Source organism: Lycorma delicatula, chromosome 9 (assembly GCF_047948215.1).
Source record: "Lycorma delicatula isolate Av1 chromosome 9, ASM4794821v1, whole genome shotgun sequence".
In the NCBI taxonomy this organism is placed as follows: domain Eukaryota; kingdom Metazoa; phylum Arthropoda; class Insecta; order Hemiptera; family Fulgoridae; genus Lycorma; species Lycorma delicatula.
This window is the reverse complement of record NC_134463.1, coordinates 125,066,237-125,079,059: the sequence shown is the minus strand read 5'-3', so window position 1 is coordinate 125,079,059 and position 12,823 is coordinate 125,066,237. Positions and strand designations below refer to the sequence as shown.

At 29.2% G+C, this 12,823-nt stretch overlaps 1 protein-coding gene across 2 annotated transcripts in view; it reads right to left on the bottom strand.

Annotated features, from left to right (window-relative positions):
• Positions 1–320: 320 nt before the first annotated feature.
• Positions 321–12,823, bottom strand: part of Vps13 (vacuolar protein sorting 13C) — a 286,208-nt gene continuing 273,705 nt past the window's right edge. For both annotated transcript variants that reach the window (XM_075374575.1, XM_075374576.1), the window contains 5 exons: positions 10,741–10,910; positions 10,514–10,622; positions 7,100–7,234; positions 5,068–5,220; positions 321–674 (listed from right to left, as the gene is read on the bottom strand). In XM_075374575.1, coding sequence (XP_075230690.1) covers positions 579–674; positions 5,068–5,220; positions 7,100–7,234; positions 10,514–10,622; positions 10,741–10,910 — 663 coding nt within the window. In that variant the 3' untranslated portion in view covers positions 321–578. The remainder of the gene's footprint in view (positions 675–5,067; positions 5,221–7,099; positions 7,235–10,513; positions 10,623–10,740; positions 10,911–12,823) is intronic.

Below are 12,823 nucleotides of genomic sequence, written 5' to 3'. Positions count from 1 at the left end.
AAATATATATATATATATATATGTATATCAGCAAACATTAGCAATAACACTTTTAATACCGTTATAACCACTGGGGTTCTCACTTAATGCAGGGATCATAGATCTAATGTATGCGATAACAGATTTTATTTTGTACATTACCTCCACTAGTTTGCATGGTAGAAGACAATAGTACATAAATTTATTTTAAACTAAAAACTGTTAATTAATAGTCATCATGTTTTACAAAAACTATGATCACAGTAAAACTGTATTTTATATATATGTAATAAAATACACGGGTACAATTACATATAAATTATAGAAAAAGAAATGGTGGCTCTATATATATATATATATATAATTGGATAATAAGAGTATAATCAAATATACATATATATATTCAGTTATAGTCTTTACCTTTTAAATAATATTAATATATAAAGTACATAAAAAAATAGCACTATTAGTAAAATAAATAATAAAAGAAATAAGACTGTAAAAATAGAGAAAAATCACAACATTCTGCAGAAAAAATAAACTTTTTTTATCACAGCTAATATTAAAAATATGGCTGAAGCTGATTATAAACTAGGCGATTAACTGGAGGAAACGGAAGCTCTCTGAGTACTGGTTGAACCAAGATGAACTGAAGTTGTTACTGTCATACAATGCTTTATTTTTGTCAGCAGTATCTGAAAAGTATAAAATAAATGCGTATTATAATAAATGAATGCGAGAGATAGAATTTGAAAGGCAATTGAATATTTAATAGAAAGATATCAAAAAATATTTAAAAAAATTAATATTAAATATTAAAATTTTTTTTAAATATTATTAAATATTAAAAAAAATTTTTTTTAAAAAACAATTATTAATAATAAATTATGCATTTAGAATTTCTCAGGGAGTCGCATCCTGTAAACTGAAGGAAATGAAATACGATTAAGTGCCAACATCCAAAGCTACGTTCAACGAACCGGTTTTCTTATTGGCAAAGTTAGAAATACTGTGTGACATTCTGCTGGAATTTTTTAATTTAATTTATGGTTATAGCGGTCAATGAAAAATTTACTTTTTATATGAAAAAAGTTTTTTTCTTCACTTAAGAGTGAAGTCTAATATTTTTTATGATGTCTGTCATTCATTCATAATATTCTTTTGGAGGGGGATGAAAAACACTTTTGCTATCATACCCGGGGCAAACATATCATATCCTACATGATAATAAAACAGAACAAAATATTAACTAGTATCACAGCTAACATACTAAAACTAACTTTAACATATTAAAAAACTGACTAAAACTACTTACAACTTGTATCATAGTTAGACTATCACTAAAAATTTACTTAAAACTAATATCGGTCAGAATCTTAAAAATAAAGAAATACTTTAAAAAATAAAAGAAAATATAAAAATTTAAATGTAATGAAGTCACACCTCTCCATTGGAACGATGGTTCAACTCAACGTTTGCATTATAGATTTCAGTGACAATAAGATATCTAAAATACAAATCTTCTAAACCCTGGAAAGCACTATGCAAGTAGCTACAAATAAGGATATGACAGTGTCTGGGGTTAATGATATTCAAAGACACCATTCAGCAGTGAAGATACTTATAATATTAGGTAGACCAAACCTATAAGTTCTATCATTAATAATAAATGAGCATCCAAAAGTAACATTCTGTTTCTATCGATCTGTGTTTACTACTGCATCTGGGTTTGTCTTGGAGAGAAACTGGTAAAACAATTGCTGAAAGATAGGAGCCTGTTTTTTTACTATATGCAAGGTCAAAATTAAAATTTGTGGGGTTGATTCTATATGGAGTTTGTGAACAGGGATATGCTGGAAAAATAGAAAGCATGTCAAAATTTAAAAGGTACAGTAAATGCCAGATATGAACATCTATTGCTGTATACGTGAATGATCCTCATAACTTTGCACATGAGGGTTGACAAGGACTGTGTTAAAAATCAACCGATTCAGTTGTCCTTTAAGAGGGAGACTATCCCATAGTGATGGCTCAACAAGTATGCTTGTGACAGGGCTTGATCTAAAAGCGCATCTTGAAGAATATCCTTGGGGGAAACCTCATTGTTCTGGAGATATCAGGAGATGTTTCTCTAAATACCATGTAAGCCTGCGGTTCACCATTCTTTCCATCACTTTGAACAAAATGTATGGAGATAGGGTAGGAAAACTTGAGTGGAGAACAAACATTATAAATATGCAATAGGTGACGTAGTGCTGAATTGAGAAGGTTTGAGAGCATACTTAGATGAATGTTGTCAGGTTCAGGGGAGGTGTCATTGAATTTTTTAATGCACGCAACAACTCACTGAATGTAAAGGAGCATTTAATTCACAGACTGAATCACCAGCTTTTAACGGTACTATTTCCATCTGTTTTATATTATATTTATATTTCATCTGAAATTTGTTAAGAAGTTTTCTATCGTGAAAAATGCAAACATTCTGACAGACTGTGTATACTACTACATTTTTCACAATATTTTAGGAATGAAATAGCTTTCTGCTCAATGAATGCCATGTTTGTTAACAGTCGACCACAAATGCACGTCACTGGACACTTCTCAATGATGTTTAAACTTATTTAAATGTGATTCTGCTGAGTTTCATCAACATTTTTCAACAGTAAATGAAGCACAGATTCTTAATTACACACCACAGACCAAACAGCAGTCCAAGCAGTGGGTGGAAACAGGTGAAAGTGTGTAAAAAAAAACAAAAATAGTTCCATCTGCAGGAAAAATCATGGTTATGTTTTTTTTGAGATTCTTGTAGTGTGGTGTTCATAGACTATCTGGAAAAAGGCAGCACCATAACCAGGGAATATTATGCTTCACCAGGACTGATTGAAGGGTGTATCCTTTAGTTTTTCGGGCCAGACAAAAAAATTTTATTTCACATGATAATGCACCTGTACACATGTCTCTGGTTGTTGCTGAAAAATTCCATGAAGTATTTCTAAATGTGCCGATTTGGCTCCCAAGTATTACTTCACTTGCCAAACCTGAAGAAATGGCTTGCAGGATGAAGATTCACATCAAAGCTGAAAGAACTGCTTATTTTGCAGTGTAGAAAAAATTGCAGCATTATTGTTATCTTTCAATACCGCATAGGATCACTTTAGTTAGTCCATTATCCAAGTCTCTTTGAAGGGACTGTTGGGCCTTGCGGTCCTATCAGTACTTTTTCATACGTTCTGATCTTAGTGCCCTTTCTAGTGTTGAAAATGTTTGTGTCGTGAGTTTTTTCTGGCGAGAGTGAAGTGAGTGTTTTGTTCTTAGTTTTCTTATTTAATTTTATATTATCTGCGGTGTTTTCTGGTTTAAGGCCAATTTCCTTCAGATCCTCTCTTATTTTTCTGACCCATCTGTATCCTGTCTTGGTGTTTTTCAAGTCAAGATTATACTGTACTAACTGTTTCAGAAGTGTTTCTTCTTACGCATGGTATCAATGATAATTTCTAACTCTTTCTACATGACTTTGTTGTAGACAATCCACCACTGCCTGTCTTTCTGGTACTTTCTGATGCAGGTTCTTCCAATTCTTCTTTTGATTTTCTGGAATCTGTCTGTCTTTGATTGTTCAACAGGTGGAAGAGTGTTTCTGCTGAATAAGTGATTTCTGGATTATAACTGTTATAATGTCTTATTTTTGCATTTATTGATAGGCATTTTTTATTGTGGACTGTTTGTTATTATTTCTCCAAGGTATTTAAATTTGGTTACTATTCTGATTTTATTACCGTTTAGGTTTATTTCTTTTAATCATGTTGGTTTTTGGGGCATGATTTCAATTTTTTCGAATGATACTTTGAGGTCAATTTTATTTGCAATGTTTTGAAGTTCTAATATCTGTGATTTACTAGCAGTTGTTGATGTTTACTAGCAGTGCCAAGTTGTTGGTGAAACAAAGTCAATTTTTTTTTAATCTTTTGGCATATTTTTATTTTTTGGGGGGCATTTTTTGAGCCATTCCTTTATTACCATTTCTAGAGTGCAGTTGAATAATAGTGGTGAGAGCCTGTCTCTGAATTTTATCTTCAACTTTGTGTTTGTGAGGGTCAGTTTTATCATGTTTATCAATTTTGTATGTAGTGCGAGGTGTCTTAGAATTTTTAGTAGGGGCTCTCTATGGATGTAGTCATAAGCTTTCTTGAAATCTACAAATATTATCACCATGTCTCTATTTTTTTCCTGTTGTAATCTATTATTAGCTTGAGTCTCATGATCTGGTCTGGACAGCTCCTCCAGGGTCTGAAATTTCCCTGATATTCTCCTAGTTCTTTCTCAAGTTGTGAACCTATCCTGTTGAGGATGATCTTCAAAGAATTTTGTATGTTCTGTATAGGAGTGAAATTCCCCTGTAATTGTTAGGGTCTGTTTTATCACTTTTTTTGTGTAGTAGATGGATGAGGGCTGTCATCCATTGTTCTGGTAGTTCTTCTTTTATTCAGATGTTGACAAGCTTTTGATGAAGGGCAATCTCTGCTACATGTTTCCAGATCTCTGCAAAAGTCTGATTTTCTCCTGCTGCTTTGTAATTCTTCATCTCATCCAGGGCTTGATATACTTCTTTTATGGGGTGAGGGATGATGTTTTCTGGTGGTATTGTTATAGGGATGTTGGTGTTGAAGTTTAAGAGTTCTGTTGGTTCTTCGCAATTTTGGAGTTTATTGAAATATTTAGCTAAAATTTCCACATTGTCTTTATTGTTATGGGTCAGTTTACAGTTTTCATTCTTTATTAGTAGGGTTGGGGATTATTAGTAGGGTAGGGTTATTTTATAGAGCTGATTTTTTAAAGGTTTTGTAATAGTCTTTTGACTCAGAATTGCAAGGTAATTGACACTGAAAAATATACAAAAATTTCTGAAAAATTCTTTGTCAGATTGAGAACTTTCTGAACGACCCTTGTATTTCATAAGTGAATATTATTATGTAAACTGACGTAAAAAATTTGTATACAAGATTTTTTGATCTATGAATATTTAAATATAAATATTAGTTGCATGTAGGATAAGAATAACAGGATATTAAACAAAACAATACTAACCTGTTTCTGCTCAGGATTATTTATAAGAAGTATTTTCTTGGTAGCAGTAGATTTAAAAAATTTCTTTTTAGGCTCAGCTATTGATATTATAATACCATTGTCTGTAGTTTTTGGTATATCTGCCAGTTCTTCCCATGTATATGACCAGTCAATCTAAAACAAATTACTTATTATGATATTTATCTAGAAATTCATACATTCTCTTTTTTTATATTTTGTTTTATCACGTGAGAAGTAACAGGCCCTAGGCCTAATTCTCTCAGACGTTCTGTTCCTGGTCAGAATTTGAGACAAAAGAGGTTTTTTGAAAAGGTCAAATTATACATGTTTAATTACAGAGGTATATATATTAGAGGTACTATCGATACCACTATCATAACCATAAGTTATTATTGTATGCGGCACATCGATGAGAAGTAATCTCTGAGATGCAGTCTGCAGTATCAAAAATGAGTTAGTATTTCTGATAGTTCACTGTTACTGCCATCATTCATCACAATTGTAACTCCATCATTATGAAGCTATTGAAAAATTTATAATCAGTAAATGCGGTTTTTATAACTGCAGAGAATTACACTTATTATAAGACTTGCCGGTCAGGGGGTTCCGCCTACTGGATCCCTCGACACATTCGTATCTTCATGTTTCTGAAAATATTAAGTATTTTACAGATATTCATTAAAGAAAAAAGGATTAGTAATTTTACTTATTTATAATTCTGTTGCCATGGTGACAGAATTAAAATGAAGTGAAAGGATTAATACATTTACATATTATAAATATACATCGTTCATATCAAGAAGTATTGTGCTTCTATACTTATTTTTATAAAAATTCCAAAAAACTTACGTCTACAATTGATTTCTTTAAAATAAAATATAAAAAAAAACAAAATAAGTATAATTAATGTTAATGTAAACAATGTATTGTTTGTAGTACAAAATACAATTTATTATACTGTTTGTTGGCTCAATTTTTTTTTACTAGCTGGTAGCACTTCATTAAAAATAAAAATGTGAGCGCATACAAAAAACAAAATTTGTAAGCAGTTTTTATAACAATTTTATTGTAATAATCTGTTCTTGCCTGGCTTAATTTCACTTATACACTATCGTTTTAATTTATTATTTAAAAGTTTATAACTTTTTTAAACAATAACAAAAATCTGTATTATTAAATATCTTTCAAAAATAAAAGTAGAATATTAATTCATTTTTAAAATTTTATTAAATGTGTACCTCAATGTTTCGCATTCAGTCTGAATCAAAAACTCTTTTTGGAGCAAATTACAAAGAATCTTACAAATAGTCTCAGTTGTATTTTTCAGCTGGTAAAGTAACTCCCAATTCTTTTTACCAAACAGGAAAACAAACTTGTTAAGAATAAATCTTTTAGGTACTTAATATGAAAGCTAATTTTCACAAGTATTGACTTTAAATTTCCTGCTGTTGGAATTTGTAATCATTTTAAAAATAATAGTCAGATGGTTTGCAAATCAGTGGCTGCCAATATACATAAGACATAAATCTGCATCTATATCGGTAAAAATATTGTCCGTACAATGTTTACAATGAAATATAGTACTAGCTGAATCAATAACACTGATTTCGACCTAATTCCAACCTTTAAAAAAAAAAATTATTAAACTTTTTAGCTTTCCGATAATAATTATTTAAGTCGATGTTAAAATCTCCATATACAGTAATATTTTTATATTCCAAGACTGATAATTACATAAAAGGGCTTCCAAGTAATCCATAAAGGCTATTTTGACAAAATGCGAGTGATATACCTAAACAATACAATTTAACAACAGTATATTCAAATATGAGGGGTAGCAAAATGTAAATGCGACCTTTAAAAAATCATTGTGCGGTAAGCAAGTTCTGCAGTAGCTGCTTACAAATGTTACCTATGCGCATGTGTCATGCCATCATTCAGGGGAGATAGATTTGTGAAATCGTTTTCAAATTCACTCGATTTATTACATTAATGATAACAACTAAAATAACAAAACAAAACTGTAACTGACCTGATGACCTCCAAAAACATCATTATGGCAGAGGTAAGCGATTCGTTTGTCAGTTAAAATTAAAATGTCTTTTTGTCCGATATACATATGGTAAATGTAAGAATCTGTTGCATTGAGACGACCTTTATCCACTTCCTAGATGAAAAAAAAACCAAACAATAAATTTGAAGAAATCTGTAAGCAGATGCTCTTTTACATTTAGAATAAATTGATGCTGTAAAAACTAGTGTTGTAATAAAATAAAAATAACCTACTACATACATAAAATAATACACACATTTGTATGATCCTTTGGTATAGCACGAGAATGATCTCTAAGAAGTGATTGCAAGCAATGAATTACAACAATCACTGGAGTTTCAGATTTCAGTCTTATACTATAACCGGTTCAATCTTAGCTATTTTATAATTTGAGCCTGATCTCTGCTTTAATAGTGCATCTAACTGATAGCAAGATTCCTTTATTCTTTTACCAACAATACAGTAAATGTTTTGAATACATTATACAATAATAATGTATTTAACATTTTTTTTTTTTGCTTCATAACCAGCATTTTTTTGAAGAGCTGCCAAATTACATAAACCCAGTGGGATACAAGGTTTGTCAAACAAATGAATCATCCTCTCTTTAAATCACCAGACAAACAGTACATATAAAAAAAACAAGGATCATATACAAAATAAAATAAATAACAATTATCTTAAATTAATATAGATTGAAAGTACAAAGGATTAACTATCAGCTGTTTGTGTATAAAAAGATTTTCTGCTAGTAAGGCTTTCTCTTGATTTGTCATACTGTATCATGTAATGAATAAGTTATAGTATGTGTTTATTTTTATTTTAGTTTCATGCAAAATCTTTAATATCTATGGTGAAACATAAATATTATATCACCAAACTAGGGAGATAATTTGCACCAATTCATGAATAGAATAAATAGATAGATTAGGAAAATCATGAAAACATGATCGCCATATTATTTAAATTCAGAAGTGTGAAAAAAGAACAGCTGCTGCTTATGACCTGATTGAAAGTTCCTCTTCTTGTAGTTCACACAAAAAATATACAATCGTTAAGAAAGTTGTGGCAGAGCTAATGATTTTGATAGAGGCGATGCGAGAAGAACCATAAATCAATTTCATAATGTACATAGAGTTACTGACTGTTAAAAAATGGCAGTTATGTCTGAAAGATCAATAAACTTCTCAGAAAGTGAAGAAACTTTAAGGAAAATATTAAAAAAATAGTTTTAAATGGAAAAACTTGTTAATGAGAAGCAAGACGCAAGATTTAAATGAATATAATATCTGGACAGGGTCAAAAAAGCAGAACTAATAAGAGGCAGATCATATTTCAATATAATTTACAAAATTTACCTTGATGTCAAGTCATATCTCTACTATATTATCTTGCTTCAAGAGACACACTAAAAATTCCAATTTCTAAAGGCAGTACATTAATTATAATCTAATTAATATAGTAAATTACATAATAGTAATAATAATAAATAAAAAATAGTAATAAGTAATAGTAAATTAATTGTAATCTACTGCCTTTAGAAAGGAGGAGAAAGGAGATTTTTTCTGAACGGTTTATTAACCTGAATAGCAACTGTAAAGAGTAGTAACTATCGCATCGCTATTCTCTATGAATAGCTTAAAATAGGCTAAACAAAAATTTATGAAAAATCTTACCAAAAGTTTAGTAATAATTACAGACGATTCATTACAGTAAAATAAAAATTACCTACATTCATTTCAAGAAAACAAGAAATGTAGGGCCGGTTACTCTACATTCCATTCTTGTCCTCTATGCTGAAACCTCAATGCATAGTTTAATTAACTACATCAAAGAAAAATACATACAGATTGTATTTATTTGAACTCGTAAAAAAAAAGCACATGAAGCGTTACGATTAACTCCTTATCATGCAGGCTTGAAAAATATTGAAATGGTATTATCTGAAGGAAAATGTTATGTTGAAATCTGCAATGTCACGTTTAACAAAGACAATATTAAATAGATATGCAAAAATAAATTTGCTGAAATGGACTCATCCCATCAGAAACTATTGTGAAGTGAAGAAAGTAGAAAATGAATACATTAAATGAAAGAATACCGATAATGCGATAGAATCTTTTATAATTTCTTTGGGAGATGACAGCAATAACAAAAGTAACACAGGAAATGCAGAATTTAATGACCTGGATTATGACTTTCAGACGTTGAAGATTTAGTGGTGATTTTTTATTTTTCTTAAGCCTAATTATAAGTTCAATTAATTAATCTTATTTTAATTCTTCAATGGATCGGCATAATATCAAATTAAAAATAAATATAAGAAGACTTCTTGATGAGATAACTAAAAATTTACAATCGCATTAAAAAAAATCTATCTATAAGAAAGTAATAAGTACGTCTAAATTCTAATTAAAGTACTCACAGTACATTTTACGTCACTTAATTTTTAATTAAAAATTTAATTAATTAAAAAAATATTTAATTGAGGAAAATATAAAAATAATAACCTGCATCTGTATCTGTAAAATAAATTAGAAGAACACTGTATATTAGTACAAAAATGATGGGACTATGTATTACGCTATAAGGATAATGTAATATTGGCTGAAGCGGGTTCTGTTGCCTTATTATTAGGTATCAAATTTTGTGACACCTACTGTACACGTTTTATGTATCTTTAGCTACTCGTAGAAGCAGTAAAAAATATTATTCTATGCAAAAAAGTCAATAAACCCAAAACAGATAACTAATTTTTATTAAGTTTTGTAATTTATTAAATGCATTACAAACAATTTCAAATAATTTTATAATAAATATTTCTAAAACAAAAGCATTTTTTAATAAAAAAAAAAAATTGCTGCGTTTTTATTGGTGGTCAGCAGGTAGCAATTCTGTGAGCCTGTGAAGATTTTCATGGACAGTTTTCTACCTAGGTATTAGACAAAAAAACAACAAACTAGTGGCTGAGATGCCTACAGGATAAAGTAGGCACCGAGCCTCCTTCCTATTCATCCTAAAATTTAATCTAATATAATAACATTTTAAAAAAAAAATTGTTAATGACATCTTATCATGTGCTAATTAAAAAAAAATAAAATTGTAAAAAAGAACTGTATTTAAATAATATGATTTATTGAATAGTTTAAAAATTATTAATAAAATTTATAAACAATTAGTATTAAAATGTCATTTATTTAGGGGGGGGGGGAGGAAAAATAATTAAAATAATAAATATATGAAAGGATTAAATGTATTTTTAAAAAAATGGTGGAAAGTATCAAAATTTACTCCATAACGAACAGATTAGAATCAATAAGAATTATAAAAGAAAGAGGCACCAGTAAGAACACCAAAATGTAAAATACTCATAATAAAAAATTTGATACAAACCATTAATAATTTTTGTCCTTCAGCTTCTAATCTAGAAAAAGGTCGAAGTAATGTACCTAATTTACGCGGATTTCGCATTCTTGATACATCATCTTGTAACTGTGATAATCTGTAATTAAAGAAGAAAAAAATTATAATAACAATATTCTAATATATTGTTTATATACTTGAATATTTATTAAAAATTAATAAAATAATTTTTTATAGAAAAAAGGATTAACAATTACTTTTTAACTGAAGAGAAAGTACCGCTGGCAAAATCCACAACACCAGCAGTTGGACGTGTTACTAATCCGACCATACCTTTGCCAAATCCTTTAAAAAAACCTTCAACCCCTTCTTCCTTTGCTCCTGATATAGGCTTAGTAAAAACACCACCAAAACCTTGTACAACACCCTGTTAGGAAAAAAGAATATATAAAATATTTATTACTATATTTAAGTTGTGACTAATAATCACAAGTTAACAGTACATTTATAAATCAATGAATACATTACTAAACATTATGTAGTAAATGTATCTGATCAGTGTAGTTGCCAGAACAACCACTTCTAATACATCCAGTGAAATTCAGTTTCAACTACTATAATTAACTTCATATTAATCATAATTAACCACTAAATTCGAAGATTGTGTCAGAGCTTCAACAAACTTTAGCGACTGCTGAAAACTTAAATTCTATATAATTGTTAAAAATTCCAAAATGGCAAAAAATGTAAATAAATATTTATTTATTGTTAAAGAAATTAACTACCTAAATAAAATAATAAAGACATAATTCACAGTAAAATGTATCAACTTAGAACCGATACTTCATAAACATCTGGAAAATTTCAGGAAATTCCAATGCAAAAATTGAAGGGTGTGAAATAAGAAAAAAATCTGAAAGCACCATAGAATTTAATAAATAGATTCCTGCAGAATGAGTTAAACAAAACCGATTAAATCTTACTGATCAGATTTAAATGAAGTTGTGTGTTTCTTCTCTCAATGATTTATGTATTTTTTGCATGGCAAAAATTGGTGTTTAAAGCTGAATTATATATAATTAAAAAAAGAAAGTATCAATCAGGGTACATTCTGGTGCTATATTTTTTAAATTTATTATTGTTATGCGATGAAAAAACTGTAAGTACTTCTCCACTTCTACTTTGAAACAAATTTATAGTATATATTAAAATCTATCTAATAGATAAATTTACATAATAAATCAGTGGATACGGTGGCCTTGAACAATTACTAGATTGCAAGCACTTCTTCTGCTAATTAAAATATTTGTTTAATACGAAAGCCTTCAACAAGAAAATAACAGATAACGATAAACTCTTTATCTTAAATTCAATATCGATTTGAATGTTCACTCTCTCTTTCTTTCTTGATTGGATTTTAGTCGACACTGATTTGAAATATTACAATTCTTTTTTGTCCTTTGTCTTTAAATTTGTGTTTATGAATTTATTTATTTTTGCTTTTTGACTTTCTTGTATTTATTTTTTTGTCTTATTTTATTTACATAGTTCTTCTGTTCCTCCCCCACCACTGTTTATTTATAATACTTGAAAATTACTGTAAGTAATGATTTATTGTATTTATAATTTTTTAATTTGTAAACAATAAATTCTGTTGCACCCTTGCTATATATATATATATATATATATATATATATATATATATATATATATATATATATATATCAAAAAATATTTTACACTAAATTAATCTGCAAAGAAGGGACAAAGGGCTTTGAGTTCGCTTAAATTGCTTCAGCAATTTGCTAAAAGAAAACAAACACAAGAAAACTTGGTTCCTGCATCTAATACGTCAGACCCTATGGCTGCAGTGATGTCAAAACGTTTAGATGAAAAGCCGGTGGCTTAGTTACAAAGGATGATATTAAATGATCTAGAAATATAGTTAAACTGCTAAATGAAGAGAATTAATTACTTAAAAGAGAGTTGAAAGCAGAAAAAGTAAAGAGTAAAGCAAAACTGAGTAATATTGAAAATCAATTGCATCATAATAATTTCATTTTTAAGGGAATTAATTAAAAGGCAAATGATCACATAAAAGTGTGGTCGAGAACTTTTGTGCTGATACTGTACAGCTTAAAGAAAATATGTTAATAGAACTCGCATACTACGGGGAGCTCATATAATAGATCCTAGGAGGGTTAGTAAACCGAAAATAGCATGTGCAAGAGAGATACGGGCTTAAAAAGCATTCAGAAAAATGCTAACAAACTGAAAAGGATTCGATATACTACACATACACAACTAGGTGGATGAGAGGGAAGGTTTGACTGCGAATGT